This window comes from Myotis lucifugus, unplaced genomic scaffold (genome assembly GCF_000147115.1).
Source record: "Myotis lucifugus unplaced genomic scaffold, Myoluc2.0 scaffold_131, whole genome shotgun sequence".
Taxonomy (NCBI): Eukaryota; Metazoa; Chordata; class Mammalia; order Chiroptera; family Vespertilionidae; genus Myotis; species Myotis lucifugus.
Genome location: NW_005871179.1, coordinates 381,480 through 403,644, shown reverse-complemented (window position 1 = coordinate 403,644; position 22,165 = coordinate 381,480). Strand labels below are relative to the sequence as shown.

The 22,165-nt window shown below is 34.1% G+C and overlaps 1 protein-coding gene and 1 pseudogene across 3 annotated transcripts in view; both read left to right on the top strand.

Annotated features, from left to right (window-relative positions):
* LOC102433594 (protein argonaute-3) overlaps nucleotides 1-22,165 on the top strand; it is an 88,629-nt gene that overhangs the window by 35,728 nt on the left and 30,736 nt on the right. For all 3 annotated transcript variants that reach the window (XM_006094164.3, XM_023758510.1, XM_023758509.1), the window contains exon 6: nucleotides 18,769-18,903. In XM_006094164.3, the coding sequence (XP_006094226.1) occupies nucleotides 18,769-18,903 (135 nt within the window). The remainder of the gene's footprint in view (nucleotides 1-18,768; nucleotides 18,904-22,165) is intronic.
* Nucleotides 8,624-8,755, top strand: LOC111827101 (annotated as a pseudogene).

Below are 22,165 nucleotides of genomic sequence, written 5' to 3'. Positions count from 1 at the left end.
TATTGGATGTTTGGTCTCCTCATTTACTGAGCTTTCTCAATTGAGATGTGAATTACAGATGATATCTCTTCATTGTTACTTGTCTTTTGGCCTTTGTCTTGGGTTTTTTTGCTTTTTGCCACATAGAAATTTATCCGTGCGGGCGCGCGCGTGTGTGTATGTGTGTGTGTGTGTGTGTGTGTGTGTGTGTGTCTGTCTATACACACAAACGCTTAAAAGTAGTGATCAATAATTTCTTTTATGACTTTTAATATCTAATAGCACTAGTCTCATTTTTTTTCAGGTTTTTCTAGGCCATTTTTATTTATTACCATATAAGCTTTAGAAACACCTTGTCTAGATCCAATAGATGTGGAGGATGGGGTATTATTTTTACTGAGATCTCATATTTATAAATTAAGTTAGGACATATTGGGTTTTTTTTAAATATTGAAACTTTCTGTCAAATGAAATGGTATGTTATTGCATTTGTTCAAGATTACTTTTGTTTTCTTCAGGAATGTATTAAAGTTTTTCTCACATAAAATTTGTACATTTCTTGTTATTTCTGGACATTTACCCCCTTATTTTTGCTACTAAATGAGTTTATAGATTCTAACTGGTTATTGTTTATATACATGAAGGCTTTTAAGTTCTATATACTGACATTTCTCTCTGCCTTATTGAATTCCATTATTGTTTATAGTAGTTTTTTAAGTGACTTTCCTAGTTTCTAGGTTATAATCATTTTATCTGCTGATAGTGATAGGTTTACCTCTTCCTTTGGATTTTTATACTTCTCCTTCAGGTTACACTGACTAAATATTTAGACAGGACAATTTAAACATTAGTGATTAGTGGGCATCCTCTTTTTATTCCTGACTTTAGAAAGAATACTTCCAAAGTTTCTGCATTAAGTATAATGCATACATGTATGTATGTATAGGAGGATCTGTTGCTTCCTATTAAGTACTTTTAATCAGGAATGGATATTGAATTTTCTCAGATGTCATTTTAGCACTAATGGAGCTGATGATATGGTGTTTCTCTTATTTTAAAGAAGCATTGAACCAAACTAATGTTTCTGGATTCTTTTAATGTGATGCTGAATTCTGTTTATTAATACTTTATCTTTTTAATTAAAATGCAAAATTGTAAAGATGGATCTTCTCTTTTTTTGTGTAGTCTTTTTCAAGTTTTGCTATTGTTATATTTTATAAAGAATTTGGACCTTTTTCATTTTTTAAAATGTACAACAGTTTTTAAATAGTATTGAAGTTAACAGCTCTTTAAAGATTTGGTAGAAATCCCCTGTATACTCTTATGGCCTATATGTTTTGCTTTGTTTGGTAGGTAGCTCTTTTAAAATTTCTTCCATTTATTTTATGAAAATCAGTCTGTGTAGGCTTTTGGTTCTGTTTTGGTAAGTTATATCTTACTAGAAAATTATCTTATCTATATTTATTTGTATAGAGTTTTATAAATTAATTTCCTATTTTTTGAAATTTTGTCTATTTCTGTTGTTTACCCCCATTTCTTATTTTGTATATTTGTACTTTGTCCTTAATTTTACTCTTGATTAGGAGAAGGAGTAGTTTTAATCAGTTGATTTTTCCCCCCACCAGCAAGAACTTTGGAAACTTTTTTTCAGTTTTTTGGCTTTTTTTTTTAACATTCTTAATTTCTACTTTTAACTCTATATTTTTTCCCTCTATTTTACTTCAGTTAATTTAGTTGTTTTTGTAATTTTTAGAGCTATATTAGTAACTCACTTACATTCATTTTTTTCTTATTGATAAAAGTATGTAAAATAATAAATTTTCTTCTGGTCACTGTTTTAGCTTTATTCCAAACACCACAGATTTTATTTGTATTTGCCCAATTATCTAAATGTTTTTTGAGAGACTTTTTAAATTTTCAGATTGAAGATCTCTTTATTTTCTGATTTTGTTACAAATTTCTCATTTTATTGTGTTGTTATTCAGAATGTGTTTTGTAATTTCAAATTTTAGAATTTGTTGAGGTATTTTCTGTAGCCTAATATGTAGTCAATTTTTACAAAAATTCAATAGCTATTTAAAAATTAGGTATACCCTGGCAGTTGTGGCTCAGTTAGTTGGTTAAGGATCATTCCATGCTCCAAAAGGTTTGATTCCCAGTCAGGGCACATGCCCGGGTTGTAGGCTCTATTCCCAGTAGGGGATGTGCAGGAGGCAGCCAATTAATGTTGCTCTCTCCCTTCCTCTTTCTCTAAAATCCATAAAAACATTTAAAAAGTAAAAGTAAAGAATATTCGCCCTAGCCGGTTTGTCTCAGTGGATAGAGCATTGGCCTGGAGACTGAAGGGTCCTGGGTTTGATTCTGGTCAGGAGCACATGCCTGAGTAATAGGTTCCCCCAGTGGGAGGCATGCAGGAGGCAGCCGATCAGTGATTCTCTCTCATCATTGATGTTTCTGTCTCTCTTCCTCTGCCTTCCACTCTCTGCAATCAGTAAATATATATATATATATAGCCCTAACCGGTTTGGCTCAGTGGATAGAGCATCGGCCTGCGGACTGAAGGGTCCCAGGTTCAATTCTGGTCAAGGGCATGTACCTTGGTTGCGGGCACATCCCCAGTAGGAGGTGTGCAGGAGGCAGCTGATCGATGTTTCTCTCTCATCGATGTTTCTAACTTTCTATCCCTCTCCCTTCCTCTCTGTAAAAATTCAATAAAATACATTAAAAAAAAAAAAATATATATATATATATACATATATATATATATATACACACACACACACACACACACACACATATTTTAGAAGGGATATTCAATTATTTGGGTAGAGTTAAATGAATATCCATCAGCATTACCATTTTGATTGTTATTTAGATAATTTATGTCCTTATTTATTTTTGTGTACTTGTTCTCTCAGACTGGGAGAAATAAATTTAAATTTCTTATTATTGTGTTTCTGCTCTTTCTTTTTTTATCTCCTATCATTTCTCCTTTCTTAATGTTACTGGTATATTATAGGGAACATAAACATACCTGTTTTCTTCATTGTGAATTGTATCTTTTACAATGGTAAAAATGACTTGTTTTAGTACTTTTCTCCAAAGTCTGTCTACATTATCTAAATAAAGGATTATAATCTATGTTTTTGTGAACCATATTCTGTTCATTCATTTATTTTATTTATTGACTAGTAGCCCTGCGCACAAATCCGTGCACCAATAGGTCACTGCCGCCCCCTGTAGCTCTCTGCCCGCAGCCCCGCCCACCCCCTCCCCTCCATAGCTTGCAGCCCTGCCCCCTCCTGTAGCTCTCCGCAGCCCACCTGTACCTCGCTGGCCCACCCTCCTGCTGATCCGTGATCTGGTGATGCGCTTGGTCGTTACGCCTCAGGGCGTAACAGCTAATTAGCATATTCCTCTCTTATTATATAGGATTAGGTAGGGGGAGAGAAGTGAGGGGAGAGAGAGAAAAAGAAAGAGAGAGATTTGTTGTTTCACTTATTTATGCATTCATTGGTTGCTTCTTGTATGTGCCCTGACCAGAGATTGAACCCAAAATCTTAGCCTGTTGGGACGATGTTCTAATCAACTGAGCTACTAGACCGGGCCCTAAATTTTCATTTCTTTTAAATTTTAAAATATTTTTTAAATCACAAATACATCTTGGCAACAGCATACAGTGGTTTTTGCTTTGGGGTCAGTCCAAAGCTTTTTTTCTGTTAATGGATCAGTTGAGCCATATAGATAGGAATAACATACATGTTTCATCTTAGTTGTGTCAAATTATTTTGTTATATTTTCTGATTATATATGTTTTTTTAAACTAAGTGGTCTATTTTGTGCTTTTTTAATGATAGTTTTGAATTAGGAAGGTTTTTTTTCTCCCCACAAATGGTTACCTTTATACTTATAACTTCATATAATACTCAACTTTCTTTGTTTCAATATATTTTTTATTTAGCTCAGAGAGGAAGGGAGAGGGAGAAAGAGTTAGAAACGTCAGTGATGAAAGAGAATCATTGATCAGCTGCCTCCTGCACAGCCCCTACTGGGGATTGAGCCCACAACCCGGGCATGTGCGCTAATGGGGAATCGAACAATGACCTCCTGGTTCATGGGTCAACACTCAGCCTCTGTGCTACACCAACTGGTCTTCAACTTTCTTTTTTAAAGCAGTGTCTTTTGTTTTCCTTATTGAGTAACAATTATATTAGCTTTATTCTCTTCTCTTTCTTTCCTCCCTCTCCTTTACAAATTAGTTTTAGCCATTATAGCATTATTTTATTCATTATAATTTTGCTTACTTTTTTTTTATTGTTGACAGTATTCCAGGTGTCCCCAATATCCCTCTCTCCCTTTGCCCCCCTCCAACAACCCCCTCCCCACCCCAGGCCTTCACCACACTATTGTACGTGTTCATGGGCTGTGAATATATGCATATAAATTCTTTCGTTAATCTCTTTCTGTCCCCCACACCCACCCCCACCCTTCTGAGATCTGTCAGTCTGTTCCAACCATCCATGCCTCTAGACCTATTAATTTTTCTTACATTTTTACTACTTGACTCTCAACTTTGACTATCTATTACTATAAGGTACAATCAGTGAGTTTATTCTACTTTTATGTTTTCTACTCCTGTCATTCATTTTTTGTATGTATTACGATTTCTGTATTGTTAGCGTGTGTAACAGTTACATTCCATTCTGTCACAAGTATTTCCATTTGTTTTAATCTTAAATCTACAATTAAATGTATTGGTCACTACCAGTCTTTTCCTGACATTTTCCCTTCCTGTCATCTCTTAGTTGCAGTGTGTCCTCAAGTTGTTTCTTCAAGAAGGGCTAATATGAATAAAAGCTGAGTTTTTGCGTTTTGTCTATAGCCTATTCCTAAAGGACTGCTTGGCTAGCCATAAAATTACTGACTCTTACTTTCTTGAGTTACCTTATAGGTATTTTTCTACTGTCTTCTGACAGTGAATGTTCAGTAGAGAAGTATGATGTCAGCTTGATTTTCTTTTCCTTTTATAAGTATTTTTCATAATTGTTTTATTAGATTATTTCTCAGTATTGACTGTTTTGGGTCAGTTTTATTTTAAAACACGGGATTTCCTTTGAAAATGTAAATTTAAGTCTTTTATCTTTTTTTAATAAAATCTATCATTTTCTTTTAAAAATGTTCTGTACTATTTGCTCCTTACAGTGCCTTTTGTGGTGTAAGTTTTACCATGTACTAGTTGTAGTTTAGTCTTCATCTTTTAATTTAAAATTTTTTTTTTCTTTCATTTCTTACATGAGTTATTGCAATGCTTATTTTATCTTCTCCTGTTGACTGGCTGTCTCCTGAGTTCTTAAATTTCTGCTCTGAGATCTTTCATCCTAGCTGCATTAAAAATCTTTGAATTAATTTTCATCTACTTTGTGGTGATATTTTCTGTTGCGTTTTCTTCATCAGGGATTTTGTGCTGCCTTTTTACACTTTCTTTTGGTATTTTTGTATGGAACGTATCACTTTTTTGTTACTCACATTTAAATGATACTAGTTTTTCCAAGCCACCTGTTAGAAGAGACGAAGTGGGAGGGAGAGGTGGGATAGAACATTAGGAGCAAGGTAGTTTTCCAGGTTTCTCTGCTCATGACCTCTGTCCTGTTGCTCTGATGGGTTCTTTCTTCAAAATATAACCACATTTCCTTTGCCTCTCAGTAAGTTAGGCATTTAACAGGTGGGAATTACCAGCCATGAGGTCCACTAGGTCCTTACTAGCTACTACTAATACAACTTCTGCTTTTTAAAGTGCCTGCCCAAATGTTAACAATTAGAGTATTTGTGGAGGCTGTACAGGAGGTCTTGTACTATTCTTTTAACTTTTTGTAAGTTTGATGTTACAAAAGTAAAGTGCATGCCTTGCTTTAGAAGGGTAGTCCTGTCTGAGATCTGTCACTTAAAAATCACCCTCTACTTAGTTTCATGACACTTTCTACACCTCCTTTCTCTGCTTCCTTCTGAGATTTCCCCCATTCAATTTTAGTTCTAACATTACAGTTCCCACTTAGGATAGGACTCTATCTTTATGGGAATGAAAATTTACTGGTCCCCCACTAGACTCCCTTTATACTTCCTGTCCTCTCTTGCATAGGTTCTACTAGCCCCAAGTACTTGGGGCCATATTTCTTATAACTTGGCATTTTCAGGTTTTTATTGTCTTAAAAGTTCACTGGAGATAGAGACTTTTTTTCTTTCTTTCTTTTTTTTAACATTCTCTTTGTAGCTCTGTGTTGAAGAAAGTGGGGAAATCTGGAAATAAATTTGCTATTTTCCTACTGAAACTTAAAGTCCAGCTTTGGATATTATTAATAAATAATCTCTAGATAATCCATTGGTCAAAGAAATCACAATGAAATATTTAAATACTTTGAACTGAAGGGTAATGAAAATGTACATACTGATATGATTAGCTAAAGAAATGGTTAGAGAGAATTTAAAACCTTAAATGTTATTAGAAATGAAGAAAAGTATCAGTGGCATACCCATTCATCTCAATAAGTTAGAAAAATAACAGAAAAGTAAATGCAAAGAAAAATATAAGGAAATAAGAGTTAAAAACAGAATTGATGAATTAGTAAACAAATTTACCTCTATCCTGTAGGTAGGAAGACTTCAAAGGTATTTAAGAAGGATAGTGACATGATCATATTTGTTTTCCAGAAAGAGACCTCTGGCAGCAGTGTGGAGAATAGATAGAGGAGAAAAAACTAATCTGAGAAGCCAGTTAGGAGGCTTTTTCAATCACTAGTTCAGGTAAGAGATGGTGATGGTCTAATGTGGGATGGAGAGGAAGGAACATATTATAAGGATTAAATTTTTAAAAAATAAAAACAAAAGGTTTAAGAACCATGTCCAGAAAAAAACTTGGGTATAGTTACTGGCACATGGAACTGATTGGAAATGAATAGACCAGAGGGTTTACTAGCTTCTTTAAGGAATTGTTTTTGTAAACAAACCTCAAGCCTGGTTTACTAGTTAGGTTCAACCAGAGAAGCAGAACCAGTAGGAGATATATATGGAGAGAGATTTGGCTTACACTAGGTATGTCTGAAATCTTTAGGGTAAGCTGTCAGCAAGGGCAGGCAGCAACTCATGGGCATGGGCTGAAGCAGCTATCCATAGGTAGAATTTCTTTTCTCTCTCTGGGAGAAACCTCAAGCCTGCTTCTAAGGCCTTTCAACTGACTGAGTTAGGCCCACCTGTATTATCCAAGATAATCTCCTAATGTCAACTGATTATGGACTTTAATTACAACTGTAATATATCTTCACAGCAACAGCTAGATTAGTGTTTGTTTGAATAACTGGCAACTAGTAGTTTAGCCACATTGACACATTGAAAAACAACATGCCTTGCCTGCAAAATCCTGTGATTATTCAACCTTTGAAACAGCTTTTATGTTACCAAATCTCAGGCTCAGTATTTGTGCTGTGTTATAAACTAGCTTCTAAGAAGGGCATACTCGCCAACATACATTCAGAATAGTGACTCATTCATACCAGGTATGAATGGTTATGCTGTCAACTGAATATGGGAGATAGATCTGCTGTTGCTGGTTAGTTGGCAGTATACACCATGTATAAAAATAGATAAATTGTTAATACATCTAAAGTTTGAGGATTCTTTGAGACATATAGATAGAGAAATTTAGTATGTAGTTGGAAATGCAGGTATGAAAATCTGTAGTGGTAGGAGTTAAAAATAAAATTTTGGGACTCCTCAGTATATAAATCCATACTTGAACTGTAGGAATGGAAAAGCTTCTTAAGGATAGTATTTAAATTAAAAACAAATGAGAAGGATAATGCTATCGGGAATACTGGCATTTAAGGAAGGAAGAAGGACCAGTGACCAATTAACATTTAAGACAGGCAATATGAGAGCCAAAAAAAAAGTGGTTTCAAGAGAGGAAACATTCAGAGTAGATGAATTCACAGTTAAGCAGTGGGAGCTTTTCCAACAAAATCAAGAGTAAGACAAGTACTATGATATTTAGTAACTATTGTGTTTGCTAACTTCTGTTCTTCTTACAGGTTTCAGTCTACATGTTACTTCCTTGAGAAGCAGTATTTGACACCCTTCACCCCCCAAGTCTGAGTTAGGTATTTCTCTTATGTATTCCCATAGCACAGTGTACGTGCCCTGTAATAGCATGTGTCACCCTGAATGACAAGTTTTATTGTTCTGTGTCTCCTATTATAATTAAAACGTTTTGAAGCTAATCTTTTTCACCAATGTATATACCCTCCAGGCCTAGCACAGCTCTTGGTCATATTAAGCAAAGAATAAATGAAACCAAGAGCATAGAGGAGGAGCATCCAAATAAGCCTGGAAAATTAGAAAAATGTTTGTAGAAGTAAATGATGTCTTAACTGAGCTCTAACAGATATGATGAGATCAAGAATTTGGATTGAAAAGGAGGTACACAGAAATAAAAAATTTTATTCAAAGACATAAGAGAAATACTAAATGCATGAAATGTAGTAGGCTTATTGAGAAGACTCAATTTGATATGTTCTCCCAAAATTAATCTATAAATGCAATTTTAATTAAAGTCCCAATAGGGATTTCTTGAAAAGTTAATGTTAAGATTTATATGATACTTACGTGGCAGGGGAAATACCATGATCACGAAGGTGGTTTTCCCAGGGCGAGGCTTATCCACTGCACTCTGGATGTGTTGACCCCTGCGATTTCCCCAAATGTGGGAAACTCGACTGCATAGTTTGGCGGGGGGGACGGATTTATATGAAAAAATTAATGACCAGGTAAAGCCAGTATAATTTTATTTTACTTTTGTAACCAGTTTAATATAAGGAAACTGATCGATGTGATAGTCACATTACCCCATTCATCTTTCCTTAATGATATTTAAAGCATTTGTGAGAATCTTTATATTATACTTATGAAAAATACGATCAAGATTGAATTAAAAGCCAGTATAATTTCTAAAAAGAGTAAAGAGGGAGGAATTGCCTTCCTTATTTAGAAACTATAACAATTATAGCATACTGTTTTTAAGTGCAGGGACAGACAGATTAATGAAGTAGAATACAGAGCCTAAAAATAAACCATGTGTGTTTATATGGAAACTTTGTAACGTCTATCTCTAACATTAAAATATAAATTTATAAATCATAATAGAAAATACAGATAAACGTGACTACATTAATCCATCAGTTTTAAAAGCAAAGTTGGGGCAGAGCAAATAGCAAAAGGATATGTTACCTATGTAAATTTAAAACAAAAAAAGTATGAAAAGTATATACTGGGTACATGCAAATGCAGTAAAATGATCAAAATCTAGATGAGACAAATACATCCCAATTTCTGGATAGTGGTTGGTTCCCTTTAAGTAGAAAGTACTGAGAGGAATGGAATAGGTTGGTTGGGGTAGGGAGAAGAGATAGACCTGAAAGGCTGCATATTTCAAGAAAAATGTGAGAATATATTTATTTGTGCCATTGTAAAGCAAAGAAATCAGAAGATCGATAGTATTTTTTTAAAGACCTATATGAAATTTTAATGAAATGAAAATAAAGCCTAAAATTGTAAATGGGTTTATTTTTTAATTGTCGTAATATGTAATGCTATGAAAAAGGAGTGAAAATACTGCACTGACCACCTTACTTGCTTATATTTCCTTTTTTGTTTCTGTGTGATACTGATTTTGCAACCCTTACATTTGCTATATTGCACTGAGTTTAAAACAGCCTTTACTGAACATGAAATCTACTGAAGAAAACTGGTATTAAGCAATATAATGAGTACTATGAAGAAGTTCTGAGTGCAATGGGAGCATATAACACAGGAATCCATTCTACTCTCAGGAACATTTATTTGAGGAGGTGACAGATGAGAGCTAGGTGAAATTGGTGGTGGAGATAAGCATGGAAGAGTACTCTAAGAAATAGAGCAATTTAATTCTAATTGTGTGACTTAATCTTACCTTCAAAATGATTGTTCTCATGGTACTTAATATTCTCTCAACTGCATAATTAAAATTAAACTTAATTTTATCAATCTAAGACTCAAAAAAGTTTTTTATCACCTTTCATCTCTAAAATTGAGAGGTGTCTTATAGGTGATGGTTTGTCAGTTTAATTGGCAAGTTTCTTTATCAGGTTACATAAAATCAATATATGCCCTACCTTCATTAGCATCTTAGATTCAACGAAATGTGGAATTTATTTTTAATTTAGCCTGCTTTTAGGCCAAATTCATTTTCAACTTTCATTTTACTATTGTAATTCACACATTTTAAAAGCATCACAGCCTGGCTGGCGTGGCTCAGTGATTGAGCGTCAACCTATGAACCTGGAGGTCACGGGTTCAATTCCCAGTCAGGGCATATGCCCGGGTTGTGGGCTCAATTCCCAGTGTGGGGCATGCAGGAGGCAGCCGAACAATGATTCTCTCTCATCATTGATGTTTCTCTCTCTCTCTCCCTCTCCCTTCCTGTCTGAAATAAGTAAACTCAATAAAAATATTTGGGGGGAAAAAGAGCATCACAATAAATCTGGTGTTTATTAGTGTTTTCTCCCTTAAGATATTTTTATTTGCCTCTTATTATATACCAGATAGAATGCTAAGAGTTTTACATGAATTATCTCATACAAACTCCACCACCGTTGTATGAGTTAGGTGATACCCCCAATTGAAGTTTAGAGAGTTAAAAATCTCTCAACTTCCTCTAAAATGGCTTTCTCTCTCTAAGGTCACATAGTTTATATTTAAATAGTTTACATGTGATATAACCTATTAAACCTATACTTGAATGTAACTAAAGTTTACATTTAAGGCTCAAGGTCACATAGTTGATATTTAAAAGATAAGGTCAACTGTTTTGATTGCAAAGCTTATGCTCTTGATATTCACAGCTCTCTGCTCTATTCCTTTAAGAAGCAAGATTTCTGGCAGACAAATGTCAGACCCAGGACAGCTAGACTGAGAAATGTTATTTTATCTTTATTTACTTTTTTCTGTGCTTTTCAGTAAAAAGTAGCTTCCTATAACATATTCACTGTATTTTGCTCCTAGAAGAAAGTAGTCAGAAAATACAAGTGGTTGTAAAATTATTGTAAAATATAAGTGGCTAATAAATTATTAAATTGTAATTTATTCTGCTTAAGAGTCAAAATTTCTTTGTAAGGAAAACAAATTTTTAGTAATTTATTAATCACAATATTAGTGTTGCTTCATATGTTTGTATTGAGTTAAGGTATAACATCTCTAAGATTAAGAAGTATTTTTTTTTATGCTATTCATATTAGTCTTCTCAGAAGTAGTTCAAAGGAGAGCATTTCTTTAGGGTGAAAATAAAGTCTGAACTTTCTACACAAGGTTAAGCAGGGCCAAGTATAGATATCTGTATCAGGCTTACCCAGTCTATCCTCATATTAGAAGATCAGTATAATGGCTGCAGGAATCTCAGTGACAGTCTTCATCAGATCTGTTTCTTGATTCACCCTGTTTCAGTCTGGTCTGTGCATGCCCTTCATATTTGATGCACAGCTGTCTTATTGGGATCACATTTCACTATTTCCCTGGGAAATTTTGTCTTTCTCCTAAATTAATCTGTTTTTGCATCCCCTTTCTTCCTCCACCCCCTTTTTTTAATGTTTACAAGTTTTATGAGAAAAGGTCACACAGGCAATTTTTTTGACACTTTGCACAAACTGAGATTGTAGTTTAGCTAGGTTTTATGTTGGAAATAATTTTCCTTCATAAATTTGAAAGCATGCACCTTTTTTTTTTTAACACTAACCTAAGGATTGTGTTTTTGTTGTTTTTTTAATTGATTTTAGAGAGAGAAATATCCATCAATTCTCTGCTCCCCGACCAGGAATTGAACTGACAACCTTTTGGTGTATGGGACGACGATGCTCCAACCAACTGAGCCACCCAGCCGGGACGAAAGCAGTGTTCCATTTTTAAATAGCTTTAGTGAAGCTTAATTTACATACCATAAAATTCACCCATTTTAAGTGTATGTCTGTTGTCTTTTTTCCCTTGTTTTGCTTTACTTTCTGGAAAATTTCCCCATCTTCATCTTCTAACCCTCTATTCACTTTTTCTTTCATGCTAATATGTTTTTAATTTCTAATAGTTTTTTTTATTTCCTGAATGTTATTTTATTACAGCATACTATTCTTGTTTCATAAATGTAGTGTCCTCTCTTACCTGTGAGAATAATTTATTTTGGTGTCTCTATCCTTCACATTCTTATTTTTCCTCCAAATATATATATTTTTAACCTGTCTTCCACTTTGGAGGCTTTCCTCAAATATGTCCTATCCTTGAATATTTTACTCATGATTCAGTGGGAGTATAAACACTGACTAGAAACTTTGAATGCATCGGTAGGGCCTGTTGACTGAGTTTCTTCATTGGGTGATTTTAATGGGGAACCTATAACATTAGAACACTAGGTCTCTCCTCTTGGCTCATCAGGTTACCCAAACATGAGTCTTCCAAATTCCTGCCTGAGAGTAACCTTATTGCCTACCTTCTGGAAACCAAGTTGGGGATTCTGGCTTGGGGAATGTCTACATTCAGCATTTAATATTTATAGTTATTTAATTCCTTGTTTTTTGATTAGTCCTGTGCTTTCAGTTGTACCAGATATCCTCTCTTCAAAGAACCTTTTACTTTTTCCAGACATTAAAACTCCTATTAAGACTTATGCAGGGATGAAGAGGCAGTTGCTCAATAATGTGGAGCTAGACAAGGGATCTAGGACTTTACCTGCTTTTCAGTTTTTCCCTGTGTTTTTCTGCACCCCCATCCTTCTGTCATCAGTTTCAGAGGTACCTAGTACTGCCACATGTTGTGCTTTTTGAGAATCCTATAGTGTAAATGCAGTTGTTCCTTACCATTCCCAACATAGCTGGCTTAGAATTTCATTTACTGGATCTGCTATCAGTTACAACTTGTCAACTAGCTTTTCATCTTCTGAAATGTTGATGCACTTCCAGTTTTCTGTTCTCCCCACCTTCTAGATTTATGTCTTTATTATTATTATTCCTTACTATAGTTATAGTAGAGTTTCAGAAGGAATGAAATGAGTTCCTTGTAGTTAACCAGGGTCTGTTCTTAAAAAGGCTGAGGTTTTTTATGCTTCCTTTCTAAATTCCAACCCATAAAGGAGTCCCTGTCTAGTAGGTACTTGATGTTTAAATGGATGATTAAGTCTTGTTTGACATCTATAAAACACAATTGGTAACAAATTTGTACTGGAGGCTTGGTTTCTTGTCACATGGACCTCTCAATAGGGCTGGTTAAGTCTCCTTATGACGTTGTACCTGGCTTTCTCTGGAGAAGTAATCTAAGACAGAGCAAGACAGAAGCTGTAATGACATTAAGGCCTAGCAATGAAAGTTACATTCTGCCATTTTCATAATACCCTGTTAGTTACACAGATCAGATGTATTCAGTGTAGAAGAGACTTACAAAAAGGTGCATATCCCATAAGGCAAGACTTATTAGGCACCACTTTGGAGACTGTCACACAAAGCTCTTGTTCCAAGCTAGAAAAAGAACACATTAAATCCCAAAGTAAGCAGAAAGTAAGAAATAATAAAGATCAGAGCAAAAATTAAATAGAAAACGAAAAAGAAGCCAAAAGTTAGTTCTTCTTTAAATATTAATAAAATCAATAAATTCTTAGCAATACTAATGAAGAAAAATAGATTACTAGTATCAGGAATTAAAGAGGGGTATCACTAAAGATCCTTCAAAATTGAAAGGTTAATAAAATGTTATGAACAAGTTTATACCAATTAATTTTATAACTTAAACACAACTTTATAAAAATTGACTCAAAGGGAAATCTGAATAGCCTTGTATCTATTAAAGAAATTGAAATTCATCATTCTTTCTAACAAAACCCAGTCCCAAATTATTTGTTTTTCTTAAATGTTAGAACTTTATCTAACATTTAAGAAAAAATAATACCAATCTTGCACCAATTCATTCAGAAAAGTAAGGAAAGGTTTTTAACTCTATTTTATTTATTTTTTAAATAATACTTTATTGTCAACTCAATTTTATAAGGCTGGTATACCTCTGATACTGACATCGATGAGAGAGAAACATTGATCAGCTGCCTCCTGCACACCCCCTACTGGGGATGTGCCTGCAACCAAGGTACATGCCCTTGACTGGAATCGAATCCGGGACCCTTCAGTCCGCAGGTCGATGCTCTATCCACTGAGCCAAACCAGTCAGGGCTGAAATAGTTCATATATTGTGGTTATGTTTTTGTCATGATCCAACATTAATTACTGCTTTGTTTTATACTATTCATTTGAACCTTGACTTATTTTGATACATGTATACCTAGTTATTTTTAAATATGGCAGATATTTCTTATTTTCTTTTTTTCCCCCACATTTGTTATTTCAGCTGTGTCCTAACATAAATTTTTAATTTTGACACACAAAAAAGCAAACTTAAAAATCCTAACCTCTTTTTTGTGGAACATTCTCTCATGTAACACCTTTAATGTGTTTACATTGACAAAATGATTTTGCCTAGAATTAAGACTTCAGTAGATCAAAAGACATGAGTAGACAATTCTTCAAAAATGAGAAAAGGAGCTCTGTTGAGCTATCATGTTCTGGGCACATGAACCTTACATTGAATCTCCACCCTAATGCTCTGAATAGTAGGTATTTTTCTAATTTTACAGATAAACGGATAGAAATTAGTGAATGCTGGACCTAGGATTAAAATCTGTTTTATTTCCAAGCCTGTCCTTTTTTTAAATAATCCTAACACTGCTACCAATGAATTAAAAAAAAATAAACATAGTTGAAAAACAAACATGCAGCAGTTAGTAAGTGACAAAGAATTAAAGGATAAATTTGCAACAGCAACAAAAATTTTAAGTCTATTGAAAGATACATAGGAGTTATAAGGGTATATTATAAAACCTTAATGAAATTTAAATGACCTTAATAAATTCAGAAATAGGCTTGCTCATAAATTGAAAGACTATCTCACTGGTATTCTAGATTTCTAGTCAATTTTTGTAAAAAAAAAAAAAAAAGTCCTTAGTTGTATTTATACATATCTAGATTCTAGCAATTTGACTGTTGATAATAACTCATTTCCACCAAACTCCTCTCAAGTAATATCTGTATTTTATTTCTCAATTTTTTATCTGAAATCTAGTACTTGCCCATTAATTTTAATTGAATGAATATACTACACAGTTATCCATTCAATTGATGGATATTTAGGTTGTTTCCATTCTTTCTATTAAAAACAATGCTACAGTTCGGCCAGTGTTACTCGGTGGTTGAGCATCAACCTGTGAACCAGGAGGTCATGGTTCGATTCCTGGTCAGGGCACATGCCCAGGTTGAAGGCTTGATCCCAGTGTGGGGCATGCAGGAGGCAGCCGATCAATGATTCTCTTTCATCATTGATGTTTCTCTCCCTCTCCCTTCCTCCCTGAAATCAATAAAAATATATTTTTAAAAAATAAAAATAGAAACAATGCTACAGTAAGCATTCTTATTCATATCTCCTTTTGCAGATAAGGAATTTCTCTAGTATACATTCCAGTATAGTGGAATTGCTGAGTTGGTAATTATGCGCATCTTCAAATTTACTATCTGTTATCATTTGTTCTCCTGACTGATTGTATCAGATTATATTCCTATAATCTATGAGAGCTTCCATTGGATTGTCAGTGTGTGTTACTAATCTTGATATTTTTTGCCCATCTTGATTGGTGTAAAAATGATAGCTCAGTGTTTTTGACATTTAGCTTTTCTATGAAATGCCTACCACTTTTATTGTTTTATCTTAATTTATAAGAACTTAGATACTAATCATTTGTTATGTTTACTACACATATCCTCTACCAATCTATAACCTGGTTGTTAGGGTTTTTTTCCGCTTTTCTAAATCTTATCTTTGTTTTTTATAGTTTTATTTATTTATTTTTTTAATATATTTTATTGATTTTTTACAGAGAGGAAGGGAGAGGGATAGAGAGTTAGAAACATCGATGAGAGAGAAACATCCATCAGCTGCCTCCTGCACACCTCCTACTGGGGATGCGCCCGCAACCAAGGTACATGCCCTCGACCGGAATCGAACCTGGGACCTTTCAGTCCGCAGGCCAACGCTCCATCCACTGAGCCAAACCGACCAGGGCTGTTTTTTATAGTTTTAATGGTTTGTAGTTTTGTATCTTGTTTAGGAAATTCTTACCTCCAAGATCAACATACTCTATATTTTACTTTAAACTTTATTTTTCTTTTCATATTTAGTTCTCTGAATAGGAATTTGTTTTTGTGTAGAGTATGAGGTAGGTTTTCAAGTCCATTCTGCTGGTCTGTGTGTCTGTCCCCACAGTCTCTTGACTTGAATAGGATTATTAAAGTCATGATGATTGATAGGACTGACCTTATTCTTTAATTTTTTTAATATATTTTTATTGATTTCAGAGAGGAAGGGAGAGGGAGAGAGAGATGGAAACATCAATGATGAGAGAGAATCATTGATCAGCTGTCTCATGCACACCTCACACTGGGGATCAAGCTCACAACCTGGGCATTTGCCCTGACTGGAATCAAACTATGACTTCCTGGTACATAGGTTAACACTCAACCACTGAGCCATGCTGGCCGGGCACTGACCTTATTCTTAAAAATTGTTTAGGATATTCATGTTTTACTGATTTTTTGTATTAATTTCCATCTCAGCTTCTCAAGGGAGTAAAGGTTGTATCCTGTTGGTATATTGATTGAAATTGCTTTGAATTTGCAGATTAATTTGGGGATAATTTACATGAATTGGGTATATTACTTCATGTATTTACATCTTCTGTAATACCTTTCAATAGTAAAGATATCTATTCCCTCAATAGGTCTTATACATCTTTTGTTCGGATTTCATTTCAAGTACCTTATATTTTATGTTGTGATTTTAAGTGTTTTTTATTACATTTTAAGTTGGTTAGTAATATATAAGAATATAATTTATTTTCATATGTTGATTTTAAATCTAGCAACCTTGCTGAACTCTTATTAATTCTGTAATTTATCTATAGAATATTGGGTTTTCTGGGTAGACAGTCATGTTGTAGAGAATAATAATTTTGTTTCTCCCTTTTCATTCTCTTTACCTTTTTTGTTTTTTAACTTAAATTACTGTGCTAGGTAGGACTTCCTATTAACTGAAGTTGAATTTGAAATTTGCCATCAATTTTTGGTAGAACTTTTTTTAAATGTATTTTTATTATTGGCATATTACAGATGTCCTCCATTTCCCGCCCTTTGCCCTCCTCCATCCTGCCCCTAACCTACCCCAGACCTTCACTGCACTATTGTCTGTGTTTATGGGCTATGCATATAAGTTATTTGATTAATCTCTTCCTGCCCTCCCAACCCCTCCTCCCCTTTCCCTCTGAGATCTGTCAGTCTGTTCCATGCATCCATGTCTCGGGACCTATTTTGTTCATCAGTTTATTTTGTTCATTAGATTCGACATATAAGTGAGATAATGTGATATTTGTCTTTCTTTGACTAGCTTATTACACTTAGCATAATAATCTCCAGGTCCATCCATGCTGTCACAAAGGGTAAGAGAGCCTTCTTTATTACAGCCACATAGTATTCCATTGTGTAATGTACCACAATTTTTATATCTGCTCATCTACTGCTGGGCATTTGGGCTGTTTCCAGATCTTAGTTATTGTAAATAATGCTATGTGAACATAGGAGTGCATATCTTTCTTTTTAAAAGAATTTATCTTGCCCTAACCGGTTTGGCTCAGTGGATAGAGCATCAGCCTGCGGACTCAAGGGTCCCAGGTTCGATTCCGGTCAAGGGTATGTACCTTGGTTGCAGGCACATCCCCAGTGGGGAGTGTGCAGGAGGCAGCTGATCGATGTTTCTCTCTCATCGATGTTTCTAACTCTCTATCCTTCTCCCTTCCTCTCTGTAAAAAATCAATAAAATATATTTTTTTAATTTATCTTTATTGTTCAAGGTATTACATATGTCCCCCTTTCACCCCTTCCACCCTCACCGGTAGACAGTGGGCATGTTTTTTAATTTCTAGTGTAGCACATAATAGCAGTCAGTAAGTATGCGTTTAAGAAATGTGTGAAGGTGATATACTAACCATTGGTGAAGTTCTTCCAGTACCAAAAGCAAAGATTAAGAAATCATGCTTGTTGACTGTTAGAAAACTGCAACTGTAGCTAGATAACATTGGGCAGATACCCCTTACTATTTTTACTATCTATAGCTTTCATTAGCACTAATAACATTTAACACAGCTGTCTACTCAAATCTGTACAAAACAGGGAAAGCTCTCACTAGAATAGATAAAACAGTCTAGAGTGGCATTGAAAGCTTTAAGAAATAATACATAACTTTCTCATTTGCTAAGGGTCTCAGGGCTTCTTTGTCCCTTTACAGGTCTTGTCTCACACCCAGAACACTTCTCTGTACATGTAGTAGAGAATGGAATGATTCAGTTACCATGGTGAAAGAGAGAGATTATAAAAACTGTAGTTTTTAGCTTTTTTGTTCTTGTGCTTGTCTTTTAGTCAGAGGTCAAATTGAAACTGCTTAATTTTGGAAATATTTTTCTAAGTATATAAGTATACATAAAGGATTATTTTAATTCTATAATTAGTTCATTATCATGGAGCTGAGATTGTTTCTGAATTTTTTAAAGGAAGCATTAATTTGTACTATTTGTGTTTTTCTTCCTAGTTTCTGCCACTGCCTTCTACAAAGCACAACCTGTAATTCAGTTCATGTGTGAAGTTCTTGACATTCATAATATTGATGAGCAACCAAGACCTCTGACTGATTCTCATCGGGTAAAATTCACCAAAGAGATAAAAGGTGAATTAATTAGCATTTGAAACAACTTAACTATAAAATTCATGAGTATGACAGACTTATTGAAAATTTTTTTAATTATAATTTATTCATGTAACATTACCAGTAAAATAAAGATCAGTTATAAAATATTCATTACAATAACAGCTTAGTGTTTCAGTGACAGAAGTACCAAGTAGTGGGATTAATAGCAATACCAGCTAATTTTTTGTTAATACTTTCCTTTATTAGCTGAAGGTATAAGAGTGTCTCATAGGGAAATGCTTCTATGATACTGTTAAAAATAGAAAGGTTATTTCAAAAACATTGGTACTTCAGAATTGGAATCATTCTTTGAACAAATTCTAATACAATGACTTTCTTATTTTTCTGAAATGATAGCAGAATATTTTATTCCTTAGAAAACTTATGGATAAGGGGCTAGTCTGTTTCATGTGTTCTAGAGTTGGAACTTAGTTATTTTATGTACATTATACAGTTGATCATTGATCTTGCTTCTTTTAATTAGTAACTAAAATTTGTATAGTGGTCTTGCATCATATGTATGTTTTACTAATTTAATTCATCTCTACATGGTCTTCCCCAAAAAATAATTTTAATATTGTTCTAAAGTATATATTTTGTATATATTTAACTTTTTATATGTATGTACATTCCTGTATACATTTAAAAATGCATATACAGTTTTATATGCAGACCTACATACACTAATTTTTTTCAGCAATTTAAGGGAATTTTCAAGAGCAGTTTTGATTAAGAGTAGGAGCTGAGTGCATCTGCTTGCTCTAGTAGTCAATCATTCTTTGCCATTTAGTAACCAGGAAAGAGGTAATCGTTGTAATAAAGCATTACAAGGAAAATCTTTCCTGCTTTGAAAATATGCATCCATTTATCTCAAGTAATTGAAGTACCAAAATAAGAAAATGTACTCTACTGCAATCATACCATTATCCTTTCATAATCTGTATTAACTGCACAGTTAGCATTGTTGGGAGATAGTGCATTACCCGCCATTAATAAGTGATCATCTAAATGCCATGGTTTCCCGTGGAGTTGCTGCTTAGTTACCACCTCTGATATAATGAAGTCACTTAGATTATTTTGCGGTAACTATGCTATCAACTCATATCACCACTTTATCACAGAAAATACAAGATGTACAGAACAAGGATTCAACTGCTGCCCGAAGAGCATGGACTCGATCTTAACTTCAACTGCTCAGGGGCCTAAAGAAATGACTGAAAAAATGACTAGAAAGCATTATAAAGTTGATGTTATAGTGAAGGTAAAGCCAAGTTTATAGGTTAAATATTTGACTTATTAAAGCCAATTTTTTTTGTTGTTGTTGGATGGAGGGTTTTGGGTGGGGGGGACCTGGGCAGAGAATTACGTAATCCATTTTTTTTAAAATTTCAACTTTCTCCTAACCCTGGGTTTGGGTCTAATCCATAGGAACCTATAACCCTAGATTTGAGGTAGAAAAATCTGAATTGAATCTAATTAACAAGCTAATGATTTTTTTCTCCAAAATCAAGAAGACTTGTTTTTTTAAAGATGGCTCTTCAAAGTACATCGAGTATTACTACCACAGTAACTCAAAAAAATCAAAGTTATGCCCTGGCTGGTTTGGCTTAGTGGATAGAGCGTTGGCCTGAGGACTGAAGGCTCCTGGGTTCGATTCCGCTCAAGGGCACATGCCTGGGTTGCGGGCCCAATCCCCAGTAGGGGTGTGCAGGAGGCAGCCGATCAATGATTCTCTCTCATCATTGATGTTTCTATCTCCCTCTCCCTTCCTCTCTGAAATCAGTAAAAATACTTTTTAAATTTTTTTTAAAAATCAAAGTTATGTGTTTTGTGCTATATATTTCGGTTTAATTTTTAGCTGGCAAGAGGAATTTGATGAAAACCTAAATAGTGATACAAAGTATGATATAATGAATAAATTTCCTTAGTATATTCCTTTGGTTCCATTTGAACTTTTTCCTAAATATTAAGGTGGTTTCTTCGTGCAATAATTCATAGTTAAACAGCAAAATATTGGGGGAAGTGTATGGTAAAAGTACCATATATATGTAAGAGTACCAATTTATTTTTTGTCCAAACTTACATATTAGGCTTGTAGAACCTTATTAATAAGTTTTTTAATTCAAGGGGAAGACTTGTAAACAAATTGCTAAGTGATGTAAGATAACAGAAATTGGTTTTAAATTTTCTATTGTATTTTTCCCCTGAACATAACTTTCTACATCTTACATACTTTAAATTATTGATATCTCCTTTTTTTAAGGCATTCCCTTGATAATATTTTATTTTCTACTCTCCTTAATAATATAGAGGCATTGTAAATGCTCTAATTGATCTGAAATTTTAGTTTTATAAAGGTAATTATTAAAAAACTATTTCTCACTGATTTAATTAGGTACTCAAAAACCCATACCAATCTGGTACAGTGACACTGTGTTCATTTAACATCTTAATTTTTGGTGATATATCAGAAGAAAACACTACTATGAGTGAACTTTATGTTTGGTTCTATAATTAGTAATTAGATAGGAAAATAAGTTTAGTATAGCAGGGTTTCTCAACTTTGGCCCTGTTGATGTTTGGATGGGATGATTCTTCATCGTGGCAGAGGGTGGGAGTTAGTGCTGCCTTGTGCATTGTAGGATATTTAGAAGCATCCCTGGATCTAAATGTCCCTAAATCTAGCATCCACTAGATGCCATAGCACCCCGCAGTTGTGACAGTAAAAAATGTCTGTAAAATACAGCATAGGAAATATAATTAATAATACTGTAATAACTATGTATGGTGCCAGTTGGGTACTTGAAATATCGGGGGATCATTTTGTAAAGTATGTAATTGTCTAAACACTATGCTGTACAGCTGAAACTAAAACAAAATAATATTGAACATAAACTGTAATTAAAAAATAATTTTTTGTTAAGTCTCCGAACATTTCCAAATGTTTCCTGGAGGGCAAAATTACCTCTGGTTAAGAACCACTGCACTATAGGAATCACAGATATAAAAGGGAAATAATACAAAAGTAACTATGAGTACTACCAGGGAACTAAAAGTTTCCCTCCATCTACCCATTTTTAGATTTCCACCTTTGGAGTGTAGGCCATAGAAGTGGAGTTGCTTATCTGTGAGCAGTAACCACTGTATGTGTTTAACTCCTCTAGATAGCTTTAAAACCATTGGCCAATACAGTAGCCATTAGCAAACATAGCTATTTGAATTTAAACTTGTTAAAATTAAA